Source organism: Empidonax traillii, unplaced genomic scaffold (assembly GCF_003031625.1).
Source record: "Empidonax traillii isolate 1590-97213 ecotype Southwest subspecies unplaced genomic scaffold, ASM303162v1 scaffold35:size4298261, whole genome shotgun sequence".
Taxonomy (NCBI): domain Eukaryota; kingdom Metazoa; phylum Chordata; class Aves; order Passeriformes; family Tyrannidae; genus Empidonax; species Empidonax traillii.
In genome coordinates, this window is record NW_020955228.1 from 4,170,797 (window position 1) to 4,187,568 (window position 16,772).

At 36.4% G+C, this 16,772-nt stretch overlaps 1 protein-coding gene across 1 annotated transcript in view; it reads left to right on the forward strand.

The window, feature by feature from the left end:
• DNAH11 (dynein axonemal heavy chain 11) overlaps nt 1-16,772 on the forward strand; it is an 88,983-nt gene that overhangs the window by 21,791 nt on the left and 50,420 nt on the right. Inside the window, 10 exon segments of the mRNA XM_027877954.1 lie at nt 117-191; nt 193-210; nt 328-534; nt 2,014-2,048; nt 2,050-2,089; nt 2,755-2,887; nt 3,419-3,546; nt 6,553-6,747; nt 7,607-7,658; nt 15,889-16,081. Coding sequence (XP_027733755.1) covers nt 117-191; nt 193-210; nt 328-534; nt 2,014-2,048; nt 2,050-2,089; nt 2,755-2,887; nt 3,419-3,546; nt 6,553-6,747; nt 7,607-7,658; nt 15,889-16,081 — 1,076 coding nt within the window.

The following is a 16,772-nucleotide window of genomic DNA, read 5'->3' on the forward strand; positions in this document are numbered from 1 at the left end:
CTACAAGTGAATAAAAATGTGTAATTTTGCTCTGTGTGTAAATCAATTGTTTTCTTCATAAAACCCACTTAGTTTTATTTCCTGTGCTAACATGACTAGTTAAAATATTTTCATAGCATTGTTACGACTGGGGACTTCAGGCTATCAAGTCAGTTTTGGTAATTGCTGGGCCCTTGGAACAAGGAGACAAGAAACAGACCTGAGGATCAACTAAAATCTTTGCTTAAAAACATCTAAGTGTAGGAGCTATTTCTGATGTTTTGCTTTGAATAAAAACAGAATCATAAAAAGAGAATTATTTAATGCTTCTGTGATATGTTATTTACTGTCCTTCTCCAGGTGCTTATATGAATCTAAAGAGACTTTAATTGCCCTAAAATAGTGACAGATGATATCCCAATTTTCACAGGCATGATCAGTGACCTGTTTCCAGCTCTGGATGTTCCTAGGAAGAGGAACCTACAGTTTGAACAGATGGGTAAACAATCTACCCTGAAGCTTCATTTGAAGCCTGAAGAGAGCTTTATTCTCAAAGTAAAATAATTCATTGCTTTTAATTACTCCCCTTAAGAGTTTCAATCAAAATAATTGCAAATGGATTTGCAATTGCAAATGAAGGTTATTTTTGAGTATATTATAGTATTGATAAGGTGTCCCTCAATGACTTAATATTTCAAAGGCATTTTGTCATGGCAGTAATGCTCCTCCGTATGATAAATATACCTGTAAGAAAACATATCCTGTTCAAAAAAAGCTGTTTATAGTTACAATCTACAGGGACAAACAAGTTTGTTTGTGCTCAGTACCAAGCATTTGTACTTGGTAGAAAATTCATTGTTGGTTAATTATTTATAGTGAGGTAAGAAGAGTGAAGGAGCAAAAACATATAAATAAGAAGGTGTGGATTTGGAATGTGCATGGCTACATGTGACTTTTGTGTGCCCGGGTATTTATGTTTAATATAATGCACATTGTGCTACACACATTAAAAACATGCGTGTACCTCTATGTATGCATGTATACCCCTGAGAAGGAGTTACCTGTAAGTTAAATTTAAGTACTAATTTTAGTTTGAATTACAGACAAGGGGGAAAAGTGAAACTTAGAAACACTGGTTAGTATACTGACCAAATAAAAGTGCTTATCTGGACTACTAAGAGCATATGTTCCCATCTTTCTTCAAGGAACATCCACATGTATTGTATGTGATAGCACACTACTTACCTTTATTAGGGTATGTTGGAAACAGGTATAACCAGGCTGGTTAACTGTGGCTGATCTCAGGATTTATAAAGGATTTTATGCTCTTGTCTATCTTTTTCCATTATCCTGACAGAAGGGTGAAAGACAAAAAAACTATACTTTGGGGTATTGTGACCTTTACAGTCAGCTTTCTGTAGAGTATTTTGTGTCCCACTAGCTAGGTGAAACAGAAGCTAAGTGCTGAGGAACATGAACTTGTTCCTGTTAGACTTTAGAAAATCAGTGTAAATGCTCTTCACTAAGGCAGAAATCCATAAGCAACCAAGCTATTTCCATTCTGTGAGTCATAGAAGTATTTCTTTGGAAGCAATGTATTACCTTAGTAGACTGACCTTGTATTTTGCTGTACAACTTGAATTATAGCTGTACAACTGTTCTGAGTATGGAATTCACTCTGCTAAAGCAGTGGCAAAATTGTAATATTGTGAGTAACTGTTCTGTATCTCTGAGTTGGCAGTCTTACTGGACTGTATGCCTGTCTAGCAGAATAGGATTTGTTCTCACTTGTTGAGGTAACTGCTTTCATTACCTTGCACCAATTCTCTTACCATTTTCTGGGAGACAGTTTTGTTTGATGCAACATCAGCTCAGCTGAGGCAAATCTGCCAAGAAGGTGCAAGCTCATTTTTTCCTATTAAAGGGAGTAGAAATGCAGAGGGGGAGATAATTGTTGTGAATAATTGTGTCTCTCTGATAAGAAGTACAACAGGAGACGAAAGGCACTCACTGTGTGTCCCTTCTATGTGGTAGGCTGTTCAGCTGGGGGAGCTACTGGCAGTGCCTCACTATGTTTGACGTTGGGAATGCAGGGACTGGAAAGAGTAAAGTACCTGCCTACCTATGCAGCGTTTTCTACCTCACATTGTAAAGAAATTGCTCTGGCACTCTCAGAAAACATTCTGCATGTTGCCTTTGCCTTAGGCTGCAGTTTAGTAACATGCTGTTTGGGCCATTCAGTCAGTCACATGATGTGCAATAGAAAGCTCAAATGTTACAAGCAAATTCTACATTTTACATATTGTTCGCTTGTCCCAAAGGACAGTTAATCATGGCACAAAGTAATGAGTATTCAATTTGACAGATAGACTAAGTAATATTTTGTTCTGGAAGAAAAAGCAGGATGTTTTAATGAGGTTTCTAGACAGACATCGAGGAACTTCTTGCCAAAACACTAGACAAATAATTCTATTACTTAATGCTTGCCTATTTCTGCTACTAACTGTTGACAGCTGCATAGATTTTCTTCTCCATTTAACACTTTCTATTAGAATTGACTTCAGAGTACAACCGTTTCAGAATAAGAGTATCCTTTCTTATCCTTAGGCTTGATGGAAATTTGGGACTAAATTAGCACGTAGGCAAGAGTAAAACAAGGTGAATAAATGGCTGAGTGCAGGGATTTGTAGTCAAGGATCCAGTTCAGGAAAAAGTAAAAAATTCCTATTGTGTCAAAATGGTGTCACTAACATGCTTCCTGTTCCTCTTCTTCAGGTGCTAAAACTTCCGCTCTACACATATGTGAACTGGAAAGAAATACCTGTTTGGAATGATTTTAAGCCAGAAGTTCTGACAACTGATTAACTGTTTGGCTTTATACACCATGAAACCTGATAATGGAAAGATGGCAAGTAGCACATGTGTTCTTACTAGGCATCATGCTCCATCCAAAATGGACAATGCCAGAATTCAGAGAAGGTGTTAGCAAGAGAATTCTTGCATTTTTTTGAGTTTTGATAAAATGAAATGTGGGCACAGAGCACAGGTGGTTCTGGAAAACAGAGTAGGATGCTAGCAGACAGAAAAGTATTAGCCTGAACAGTACTGATTCTGCTCTCTTAAAGAGTGAGTTATTTTCTCCACAGACCCGGGAAACCTCCCATATCTCACTCACCTCATTAAGACTAATGACAGACTCTCCTGGAATTAAGAAATAGGTCATTATTGCATAAAATGCGGTAATTTTGTTACATCAAGTGTTCTCTGATTTTTTTTTGTTACATTGCATAACCATCTAATAAACAAGCAAAGGAAAAAGCATGGTTTTGATGCTACAAAAGCTTCATGTTTCAGTGATACATCAAGTCTTCTGAAATTTTAATTGCAGTGCCATATTCTTACTTAAGCACTAAAGGTTCTGTTGAAATGTAATCTGCAGGTCTCCTGTCATCTCTTCTGAGAGAGCAAGCCAGTATTACCCATGAGGGGCCAAAAAGGTTAGTTTTAAATAGAGGTGTAGATCCTACGTGGACTGAGTCACTCAACACTATTATGGATGTTAATAAGGTGAGCAATTGAGAAACAATTACAGTGGCTTCCCCTCTACCTATTTTCCCATTTTATTCTTCCTTTATTTTTCTGGAGATAGCATGCATTCTTTTCTTTCATTCTTATAATTTCTTTGATTTTCACTATTGCTAAGTAATATTTTAGCACCTAATTAACAATATGTCTTGCTTATTTGGTACCACAAGAATACTTAAAGTAGCCTATATATATTGTAAGGGTGACTGTGCCTCCTAGAGTATGAGCTGGTGTAATTCAAGATGTCAATCATAGGATTATTGAAACTGGTATTCAGAAAGCCTCTCAGTAAAATATATTTATGACTCCATGACTGAAGTCCTTGCATCACTGTACTGCAAAAGGCTAGTGCTGGGAAATCTAAATAAGTCAGTTTAAAAACCGTAGCATCGAGTCTCTTTATTCCTTTCTTACTAATTACACAGCTAAACCAATTTTGTGGGCTGTCTGAAATGATGTAGCATAATGAAATCTGATCACAACCTTAGGAAAGGGATTGGAGATTAACCCATTCTCTTCAACTTTCTTCTGTTAGGAACATGGTCTATGGTTACTCAGTTACTCAGTAAGGTCCCTGTTTGGGCAAGCCACATAACCTAAGTTTAGTGTGGCTAAAGCCACATAACCTAACAGTGTGGCTTTTTCAAGAGAAATTTTAGACCCTAAGTTTAGGTTTCTGCTCTGAATCATTTTCTGATTATTTCCATTGACACTGAGAGAGATTTTGCCTCCTCTGCTTTTAGCTGATTTATACTGAGAAATGTAGATATAAACAAGGCATTATAGTGCATACCTCTTAGTGGGATTTTTTTTGTTGTGATGCTACAAAAGTTTGAAAAGGAAAATTCTAAAACTCTGAAAATTGCTTGGCGGTGTTTTGTTTACTCGATTACTTGAGAAGTATCTAGTCAAACTTGCCTGTTAAAGACTAAAAAATGCAGATGACTTTACTGATGTTTAAAGTAGATGAAGCCGATGTGAAGGAACAAATTGATGTATGCATTAACCATAGGTAAAGGAGCACCTTGCATAAGCTAATGAATCAGAAACAACATAGTCCAGGAGAATGGAAAGATCTTTTTGGTCATATTAATATCTGTTTTCCTATCAGACTTCAGAGAGTTGCTGTTCTGTAGCCATACTTAGGAAGGTCATCTCTGTGGTCTCACATGTGTACATACATGTACGTTTAAACTGAATTTAGAAGTTTTAGGAAATAAAATATTTAGTCTAGATGTGTGAAGAGTTAGCCTTTGTGAACAGCCAAACACCAGCTCAACCACTCAACTCAATCCAGGATGTCATCACAAAGTGGCCTGTCTTTAGCCCCTTAAACAGCAGGAGCACTATGATATTGCTTTGATGTTCTTAGTCTACATGTACACACATTTACAAATAGGGTTTTTTTTGTAAGTCTGTTTTTCATATGTGGTTCACATGAATGACTAGACATGAATAGTGTAACAATAAATGTTTTCAAACCACCAGGCTGAATTCAGCTGCTGATAGCTTAAGGAGTTGAAAGTTGAAATTTGATTATTACCTTGATCCAGAGATGAGGAAGTTCCTGCCCTGGGTGCATAAGGTCCTGAGTTCCAATGTGTATCCAAATGCACTCCTACAGGTACAGTGCACACCAGTGACCACACAATGAGCATTGCTAAACTCAGGAATGCTTCAGAGTCTTGTCACAGTTTCTGACATCGACTCAGATGTCCTGAAAGTAGTGCTCACTAGATGTGTTTGGATAAATCACTGCTATTTGGGCCACATGCCTTTAGTTGAATGATGAGAATTAACAATAAAGCGATGCTTTTGTTGATTTTTTTTTTTAAGCTCTCCTGAAGACATACCATGTTGAACTTCTTACTGGTTTATACTTTTTTCCCATAGACAGAATAATTCAGGCTCCAAGTCCATTTAACCATTGAAAATAATGCCTACGGCAATTGTACACCACAAATTGAAGTCTTAATATTTTTTTCTATTTTCAGCTCTATGCACAGGTAATTCTTTGCCAGCTAAATTGGCTTCACTTCAAGAAGTGTATGAGATCTAGGGCAAGAAAATCACTTTATCATCTTTCCACTATGCTCTCGAACAACTTCCAGAGTTTGAGTTATATTTGTGGAACACAACTTGTAGAAGTTATGATAGTATGCTGTATACATGTCAGTGGAGAAATAGGAAGCATGAGCTGTTAGTTGTAATTGCCTCAATTTGAAGGTTTGGTTATTTTTGCTCTTTTGTCAGTGTGTTCTGTACAGGATATGCAGAACAAGCGTTCTGTGTGTTCTCAGGTGTTTCATGGTGTTTTAATTGCATTACCCTGTAGGTCTTTTTAATGCTTGAATGAGTATGAATTTTCAGGGGGCGAGGATTAGAAATCTATGGACATAGAAACATGGAGCTGATGATCAGAAAACATTATCCATTATCAACTCTGCTGTAACAAGTTCTCTTTGAGGATTAATATTTGGTAGGAAAACACAGAGCTTGGAAAAGAAAAATTTATCAGCTAGTGAAGATTTTAGGTGCTCACTGTAGGTAAAGCAATTTATTGCCAACTATTTGCCCAAACAACTCTATGTATGGTGAAAGCTAGGAGAAACATTAAATGGGAATAATTGAGAAATTAAGCCAACTACGTCTTGTACCAACCTTTTCTTCTGTACTGGTTATAGGGAGACTGGCATTCTGTAAAGGCTGAGATGGAACCAATACATTTCAGCTACAACCAGATTTCAAAAGCTTCCTACTAGAAGAAATTGAATAAAAAAATTTAAGCAGAAATACTGTGTAAAAGAAATCCAGTAAAACAGTTTTTTGTAGTAGCTGTGTCTGAGAATGGAGAATGGTTTATTCTGTTTCATCATGTTTTAGAATTCAGTTCTAGCCAGAGAGAGAGAGAGAAATTACTGTTTGCTTTTAAAACTAAATGGTGATTTGCGCTTGATGGTTTTTTTTTTTTTTCCTTTTCAATTTTAGGCGATCTTTGTTCACACATCTGAGACTGCACATCTCCAATATTGTATTGATTTACTCATAACAAAAGGCAAACCAGTCTTGCTTGTTGGAAGTGCCGGAGTAGGAAAAATAGAGTTTGTAGGCAATAGGCTTGGTGATCTCTCTGAAGACCAACATCCCTTTCAACTACCTCCACAACATCAGCAGTGCTCCAGAGTAAGTTCCATACAGATGCCAGTAATTTATCTTCCCTCAACAGCAACGATGAAAAACATTCCACAGTTATTATGGTCTCATCACAGCTGCTGGTTAATGCTGTTGTCTGGGCCTTGGCAAGTTCATTGCTTTGAAAACTGGAAAACTTTGAAATATGCGGCTCACTCATTGTGGACCAGAGAAAATTTGGCTTTACCAGTGTTCACAAGAAGCCTTGAACCATCTTTGTTCAGCCTGAGTGTCTCTGCTTGGTGCTTGTAGATGCACCCAAAAGGATAGTCAGGATTTGGGCTTGCTTTTGCTAGGCACCATACAACACCCAAAGAGGGTCAATCACTGACTGGTGACCTTTGGAGTCTGCATACGTGAGACGGATGCAGATCAAAGGAAATGTTAATATTTTTAATATTCAAAATGTTAACAACTGGAGGGGGCTGTATGTTGGTACGTTTTGGAACAAGAGGAGTCAGATAGTCAAAGCGAAATAGGCTTATGAAAGCTCTGTGTCTCTTTTGCTCTTCCTGAACAGAACAATCAAGGGAGAGCCCAGCTGTCAGTGGATAGGCACTCTTTGCCTTCCTTTTTTTTCTTAACCCTTCCAGTAACTTGAACTGGTATAACTATACAGAAAAAATTACGTGCCCTCTTCACTGTACAGCTTTTCATAGCATGAAAAGCACTAGAGAAATAAGTTAGCATGCTGGTTTTTCCTCTCATAAGTCTGGGAGAATATGCTGAAAACTATTTTTCACTTTCATAAACTTTCCAAAATTTTAGAAGTCTTCAGATAAAATCTTTAGACACATTTACTTTTGCTTGATGTGTAATTTAACTGATTTTGCAATGGTCTATTTTTTAGCCAATCTACATTGCTCCTAATGGATCAAATTTTCACCAGGTTTTAAAAATAGGTATGAATCAAAAAATTTTAATTGAATAAGTTTTTACGCTGTTTTTTTTTTCCTGTCTTGTGTTAGTTTCTTCTGTATTCAGATCAGATAAGCAAAGACCATTTTCAGTCTACTTTGTACCTTAGTTTATTCTTTGAAGTGTTTCCAAATTCACATTAACATAGAAACCTGCATTAATAAAACTTAATCACCCTCTTGCCCCTCAAAATGAAGGAGAGATTAGGACAAAAGAAATCTGCTGAGCCTCAGAGTGAGATCATGAGCTGTTGTAAACTGCCATAGCTCCTTCAAAGGGGAATCAACCCTAAAAGGCGTTCAGAAATTCCTCTGATCAGAGAGGGTTTTTTCAGCTAATGATGCCATTCCAGTAGCAACCAGGACCATGGCACTAGAGTACAAAAGCATACTTTCCCTCGCAAACAGAAGCTGATGAAAGGAGCGCCTGGGCACCAAATGTTGTGTATTCTTCTTTCAGGAAACTTCTTAAATAAACCAAAGATGTGAAGTCAGCATCACAGGGGCTTACTCTGCAAGTGTATCACACACACTAACTGTCTTGTGGCATAAACCAGTTTATAAACCTTTAAGGATTTGCTTTGAAATGTTGGTAGTATTCCTTCATATTTTAAGTCAGTGTTGTAAAACTCCCACCTGCTCCTTCTAGGAAAATTTAAGAACAAAGAAGTGGACTCATCTGGTTGTCTGCAGCTCTTCCTTCTGTCTTCTGCTCTTCAGCCAAGCCCCTCTTGTTAAATGCTTTGCTAGCAAAACCCTCCACTAATCACAGTGGGTGAAGAACTGCACGACAATCCAGAAACAAGTATATTGTGCTCGCTTTCCATTGTGTTTACCACATTTTTTTCTGTGAGCTGTGATGGAACAATTTCGTACTCTCATGTATAGCTAAAAATTATCGCCTCATGTTATTTTTGGTTTTGTGTGTACCAATGCTTCATCCTGTAAAATGCACTCAAGTGATACACTGAACTGCCTTTATATGTCTTAGGCTATTACTCCAAGTGATTCTTTGGAACAGTCAAATTGTGAATTGGGAATTTTTTAGTAGAAAGAGTCATTCACAGCAAATTACACAAATGAGCACTTTAAATTAAGTCTCAGTTCATAAATAGGAGATTAAGAGCTGAACTTGAAGTGCAGTTATTCACTGCATTGCCATGTTCTTTCCGTAGTTTAGAGGTTAAAAGATTTTTCTTACAGATCATATCACTTTTAATGTGCAGTCTTTTCTGTCAGTTCCCATCTTATCTGTATCGACATAAATTTTTTTGAGGTGTCTGCTAGAGTGGGTGAGATTAGCATGTAGTGTAGGGTTTTATTTAGCATTTCCCCAAGGCATATGATTCACCCGCTCTGCCTCTAGAACAGCAGAAAATTTCGAAATGTTACTTGATGGAGGAACGTTCTGATGCAAAATAATATTGGTACATTAGGTCTGGGGTCTTCAATAATACTAAAGTCTGGAACACTTCCACAGAGAACAAAAATGTGTAAACGTTTAAAGATTATAATTGTGGACACTATATAAAATTTAGATAAGGTTAAGGATCAAAACTAAGAATTCCTAAATTGGTTTAAATACAGGTTTGTACCAAGCTAACGGAACAAATTTGTCTTTTACCTAAGATTTTAAGGGAACTGAGAGACTTTAAACCTGTCATATGCAAATGATTTCTGCATAAAGTTTTTTCTCTTCTGTGGTAGAAAGGCAGGGTAAGTGCAGTCACAGCCTTTTCCCCCCAAATTTATGATCATCCAGTTGCAAATATGTCAAGGTTCTCCATTTCTGTCCTGTCCTCCAGCACACTTTCTTTCTTTATCTGCTTTTTTTACTCCTTCAGTCAGCGACCCTCAGCTTTAAGGTGATTGTGACTAGACAGAAATGTCCTTGGATGCATTTGTTACCTTGGTTGAATTGGCCAATCAAAATCACTGTTGAGGCTTCAGATGATTAATTTCACTGAAAAATCTAAGATGACAACCCAATACTTCTGTAATCCTAATGGAAACTGCTAGCAGTTATGTATTTGTTTATACTGCTTTGCCTAAGAAACCAAAAAGTCTGCTGCAAGTCAGAACTGCGGCAGTGCTGTGACATACAGCCTTCAGCTGTCTCTGTGCAAGTGCAGTTTCCATTTCCTACAAGCTCTGGTGACCACGTTGTCCAGTTTTAAAGAAACAATAAAGTTCAAAACCATATACTTATATCCAATATAATGAAAAAAAGAGAAATGCCTGTTTTTTCCTATTCTACTTATTATACATGGAACTGTTAAACTTTTTTCTTTTTCTTCCTCACACTCCTTTCTTGTTGATAAATATTAAAGTCTTTAAAAATGTGGCTTTGATTATCTCAAAATCGATATCAGGTGTATCTCAAAATAAATATCAAGTGTATCCCAAACTCATTATATTTTTTACTAGACAAAACAAAAAATTTGGGTTAGATGCACAGAACTTTTGAGAAATCTTTTTCTTCTCGCCAAGCAGTATTGAGTCTGCATGAAATTCCCTCCCGTGCTGAAAGGATTTGAACCCCTGTATTCCCTAAACTATTCATATCTCCCTTTGGTTCAAATCCCAGCTCTGAATGAGGCAGACAAAACCGTAGAATTTAGGGTGCTCACTGAAGGTGAAAACCCATTCACTGAGACATGCTGAAAAGTTTTCCTTGAAGTCTACCAATTACGGTGGTTTTATTTTGAAAAAACATTTATGTGATCATTTAAACAACAAAAATATATGACCTAGGAAGGATAAGTATTAGTTTTCCAGTCTTGCTTTAATAAATTGCTAGTGATTTCTACAGGTTCTTGTTTTCATGTACAAAATAGAAATGGTGCAATTGGAAATCAAACTTTCATGGATGATAAATCCCTTATGTATCTGTGGAAAGGGGCAAAAGTTGAGGAACGCTTCATACTGAAGTTCAGTAATATACTAATAAATGCCTAATGAAAGTTGTTTGCTTCTGTGTGTTCAAGATGACTTAACAGCTTTCTCTAGTTATTCTTTCCCTTACACATCTAAGGAAAGCAGTGCAGTTGATAAAAACTTTATGAACTCAAAATTTATGTCTCAAGGTTTTACAGTCCTGATGAATATGTAAGGGTCTTTAAATTAATTTGTTGAGTGTTGTAATCAGGCATTGGAATGGGCTGCCCAGGGAGGTGGTGGATTCTCTACCCCTGGAGGTGTTTAAGAAGAGGCTGGATGTGGCACTTAGTGCTATAGTCTAGTAACTGTGGTGATAGTGGATCAAGGGTTGGACTTGATGATCTCAGAGGTCCTTTCCCACCCATCTGGTTCTGTGAATCTGTTCTATGATTCTTAGTTTGTAACCTGATGGTTCGCATTCAGGATCATGTAAATACCTCATTTGGAGTAATAGGCTAAAATTTAATACGATCATCTTAATTTTCCTTAGATTCCTGATTAAATGTCCTGATTAAATGAGATTTATAAATTATATTTTTACACTTTACATATTTTGTCAGAGTCCTTATTTAATCCTTCCAAGGAGAAAGAGAAAATAATCTACTCACTGATGAACTCTCTGAGTGTCGGGATACGAAGGGATTTCACATTCAAAGCATTTCAGTTTCGAAGGATGTAGATGGATATGCAGTGATATTTTCAAAAGCTGTAAAGTAGTCAACCAACTAAATCAACAAGACTCTTTTGGAATTCAGAAGCCTGTGGTGATGCTTTCTGAAGACAGTCTCTGAGTCCACTGAAGGACTTCAATGGCTCAAAAAACCACTTGTAGGTGATGAAATGTTTCACAAATTTTAGCCAACATGATTTAGAACTCTTGATTTTGTTTAGTTTCAGTATTTTTTCATATAGTAATAATTTTTATGCATGTTGTGCTATGTTTCAGAGTTGTTTGGAAGAAAGCTGGTGAAAAAAGCTGGTCATACTATGGTCCAGTAAGAAGTGAGCAACTTATCTATTCTGTTTATGATTTGAATATGGCTGAAGAGGATAGATATGGAACAGTTCAATCTCCTGCATTGATTTGGCAGCATATAGGTTATGGACACTGGTAAGCATTTACTTCTTACCTAATGTTATAATTTTTGTGTTGTGGTCCATGATAGAATCCCTAAGCCACATAGAAACAGAAAGCTTCACAATTAATTGATTCAAGAGCAAAGTATATGCTCCCTGGAGGTTATAAACAGTTTTGGAAAAGAGAAACAGAAAGGGACTATGGAAAGTCTTGGAAGGAAAGTATCCTTCAGCTGCTCTTGATGGAGCTGCTGGATGTTGACCTCATTGATTGACCCATTGAGAACAGGGATATCTGAGATACAAAAATTGTTTCACTAAATTCCAGTGTGCCAGATGTTAAACCTATCTTTTACCACCCTCTATCTTTTGTTCGCCTTGTAAAGGCAACAGACAAAATCCATAGAAACTTAATGATACTGGTCCAAATAAATGGACTTTCTCTACCAGGAGAAAAAAAAACACAGAAGATGGCCATTAAAGTTATAATTAAGTTGATTTGGGCAAATTCCCCTCTTAGTTTCTAAATGACAATTAAATTTTTTAGTATACAAAATATATTAGAATCTTTTCACCAGATTTATGTAAAAATAAAGTTTTAAGTTTAAAATCAACTTATTAATATTTTATTTCATTTTGTTACAGAAGGATCGATATTTTGTGTAAATACTTCGTTGCTATCATAAATGCATATTAGATTCTTGTTCTTTTACAAGCACACCACTTTTATACAAAATGAAGAAAATATTTGACTCACAGAGATATGATCTGGTGAATGATCTGGTAAGTAAAGAAGTTTTCAGACATTAAAAAAGTGAGTTAAATTTACGTAGCTGTCTCTCTGTGTATTGTCAAAAGGAGGTGCACAGACAACTAGGCAGGCATTCCAGTCCATTAGAAGGCTGAGTGTTGAGTTCTCTGAGTACTCAGTTCTCTGCTTCTTCACCATGTGTTCAAGGATTTTACCCACACCCTTAAAACTTTTGTTTCATGGGATGTTCTTTTCACTGGCATGTACACTGTGATCTGACTATAGCTGTGACAAAGTGAGGCAATAACCTCTGTACTGTTCTTGCATCTTTTAGTGCAAATGAATTGTATAAGTTTTTTCTCTAGGTCATACTTCATCCCATGCAGGAACGATACAAGGTGTCAGCTGAATATCTTGTTAAGGCACAAGATGTAAAGACTGAAAAAAAGGGAAGTGACTGCTCAAATCTGAAATATTTTTAGCTTGGTGAAATCAGTCTGGTCTAATTCAGACACATGCAAAGCTAATGTCTCCATGCTCTTCTGTTTTATTTCCAGAGGTATATGCTATTTGAAGATTTTTTTGAAGTCTCAAACCAAAAAAAAAGTTCAAAACCCTTTGGTTTTCTCACAAAGATTTCAGAGTTCAGATCTCAATATTCCTACTGCTTAAAAGATATGATGCTTCTTTCTTTTGAATTGCTTTGAATTCTTTTGAAACAAAATCAAAGCAAAAATTAAAAAAACCTCAATTTTACAAAACAAATCAAAATAGGAAACAAAGCTGACCATACCATTCATAAATATAATCATAAATATTTGAGAATCCTAAAATAGAGTAAAACTCATTGCATGGGAAGAAAGAGTATGTAGTATGAAGTTCTAGGAAGGATTTGTTGATATAAGCAGGGAATGGCCATTTGTGGCTTTTCCTTTTCCAATGTTTTTTCAAAGATGGTACCTACTTGACCTAGTTCATATGTACACTAACTTCTAAAAAAACATGACTCTTCACATTTAGATAATTGGAAAAAAATTTACCAGCAATTCAAAGCCTTTTTTTTTTAATTTTATTTTTTAAGTGGCCTCCTTTTAATTCACCTGAAGTGGTGTCATCTGAAGAGCCAGAAACAGTATCTATTGGATGATGCTGCTAATAAAGGAGGATGCCTCCTCATACTCAATGATGGTCTTTGATGTTTTTTTAATTATTGAGATCTGTAAACTTTGTCTGCTCTGATCTGTGATGGTTGTGTGCACTCTCAAACTGATTTGTACTTCATCTGACCATGCTATACTCATCCAAGTGTGTTTGGAGTGAGTTTTATTTTAAAAAAAGTCTTCATCATCAGAATTTTTTGTGAGAAGGTCATATCTTAATTGCAACAAAAAAAATTGAACAAAATATTATATGATAGAAATTGTGGGATTATTTTTAATTTTAAAATGTCAATCCTATTTTGATACTTCCTTGGCTATTTGTATCTCAGATTTCTTGTATTACAGAAACTATTCTTGAACTGAGGTTAAACCTGGAAATATACAGTGTTTCAGTGTTTTGTCACTGATATTAATCAAACTACATTTTCTTTCTCAGATATGATAGGCAGAAGCTAACTATTAAAGAAATTCATAGTTGTCAGTATGTTGCTTACATGAATCCAACTGCTGGCAGCTTCACTATCAAACCTAGGCTCTAGGTGTGGTTTGAAGTGTCATATTATAGCAGTCCTGTATTTAATACATGAAACAATTACTGTTTAGTTTTTCACCACAGTAGGTAGGAGATGAAAGGGAATAGGAGAGAAAACGTAGTGTTTGAAATTTAGTAGGGGTTCAAAATCTTGCTGTTCCTCTAGCTAAACAGAAAGAGACACACCGTTTTTATTATGGTATTGAGAGTCCCCTGAATTTCTTAGAAATTACAGTCTCATGTGGTACTTCACCTGGCAGATGTGTCCTTGGGGCTCATAGCCAGACTGCTGTGGAACTGCATCAAGGGTGAAGCTAGAATTTAAGTCTTTTCTGTGGCACACAAATAGATTTATGTTCACCAGTCTGCATTGTTATTTAACACTTCATTGACTCTTATTTGCTGTCTGATGCTGGAGAATCTTCATCTCTTTTTCACTTTTTATTTCCAGAGACATTTTACAGTATTTGCTTCAACTTCTTTTCTTATTCACTTTAAGACTAGCTCCACTGGTTAGACCCTGGTGCAAATAGTGCCAAGGTTTGGGGTTCAATCCTTGTATAGGCCATTCACTTAAGAGTTGGACTTGATGATTCTGGTGGGGTCCCTTCCAAGTCAGAATATTCTGTGATTCTGTGAATCAGATACCCCAGTTATCATCTATAGCAATATAGTTTGCTTCCACCTCAGTCAACAAGCTTTTACTCCATCAGTAATCAAGACTATTCCAGGCATAGTAAAAGCAGTCATATATCTTCACTAGGTGGTAGTTCAAAACGTCCCAGCAACTGCCATAAAGTTCCACTATACCTTTAATATGAGAAGTCTCTCCAATGACTCTCAGGTCTATATAATATGTTGATCAACCGAACAACACTCTATTATTGTTACTCTTTATTATCTAATGACATATGGACTAATGAAGAACAGATGCCTTTTGTACAAAGTACAAGACAGACTCTGCCCTAAGGTGACTATGGGCAGGTAGATGAGATGTGCAGAAAGATGAAGGGAAAAAAAAGGTATTTTGGAGAAATAGAGCAACGGTTTGTGAAGTTTGATGTACTTTTTTTTTTTTTTGAGAAGAGAAGATCAGTGTTTCAGAGGGAAGAACAACTTTCTGAAGACTAGATAGGACAAAACAAAGACTGAAGAAGCTCTGAATCAATAATCATAGTATCACAGAATCATTTAGGTTGGAAAATACCTTTAAGATCAATGCATCCAACTGTTAGCCCAGCACTGTCACATCCACCACTAATCCATGTCCCTAAGTGCCACATCTACACATCTTTTAAATACCTCCAGGGCTGGTAACTCAGCCACATTCCTTGGCAGACTGTTCCAGTGCTTGGCAATCTTTTCCATGAAGCAGGGGCTGAAACCAGTAGCCAGACACCAGAGCAGAGATTAAAAAGAAAAATGAGGAAAGGTTATAATATGGTCAGTTTGAATCTAGGTTGAGCAGTGACTTCCTATCACAAAAAAAAAATAATTGTTCCTTAGTTTTAAGTAGTTTAAACATAAGCAGTCGCAGATATAAACAGCTTTGCTAGTAGTTTGTTTGGAGCCTGCCTTTTTGGATGTATTATGCAAATGCTTTGAGCCCTTACTTGCACCTACTTTTAGTCTTTTAGTGCAGAGTGTGTGGGTACATCAATCACTACATTATTGTAATGTTTTTTCTTGACAATTTTTCATGTGCTCTTTTGGGGGAATTTTTAACCGTTATTTTTCTCTCTCACTATGTGGGAGAATGTGGAAGACCAAGTGTAGCTGCAGCCTTGGCTCACCTATTACCATTCTTCAAACGCAGAGCAGACCCTTGTTGTGAGTTGGTGAAAGCACAGGAATTGCTGAGTAATATGCTTTCTAGGAACTTCTCAAGCTACAATAAACTGCATGCCTCTCTGAACCTAGCCTTATTTGAGGGTGCCATGCAGCATGTGCAAGCAGAATATAATCTATAAAGGGAGCAAGTAATTCATCACAATGCTGCCAATGTTTGCATGAAGTTGCTTTTTACTGTTCAGAAGTTGTTGCACTGCAGAATCATAACGCTCTTATTGGAAGGCTTATGCACGGCACTGTGCAGCAATAATGCTGATAAATACACTTTATTGATGCTGTTATAGAAGAGTAGATTGTGGCTCAGTGTTAAACTAACTCCCATTTTGTTTGTTTAAATAGAGATTCACCCTTCTTTGCGCTCTATAGAAATTTACACCACTTATTTTCTGAGGTTGAAAGACAGTCTATAAAGTTGTAGACTAAGTCTGCCTTATCTTTTAAGTAGTTAATGACGTAACAGACCTTTATAAGAAAAGCAATATTTACCTTTCGTCTCCAAGAAAGGGAAAATGTTTTTAAAAGCAAAATGAGATTAGTGCAAAACAAGGACAAGTAATACCATATTAAATTATGACTTTGAGACTTGAAGTTGCTTTGCTGCCTAGACTTGTACTTTTTTAAATTTAAATCAACCAAGACTTCTAAGTGTCATCATAGATTTATTTTATTTATCCATAGCTTTTTTTCATATGCAGATTGACCTTATCTCAGTTTAATGTAATTTGTTTTTCTTATGTCAGGAAATATCTTAGTACCCATTGTGGCCCAAAATCTCAGCTTCTGTTCCT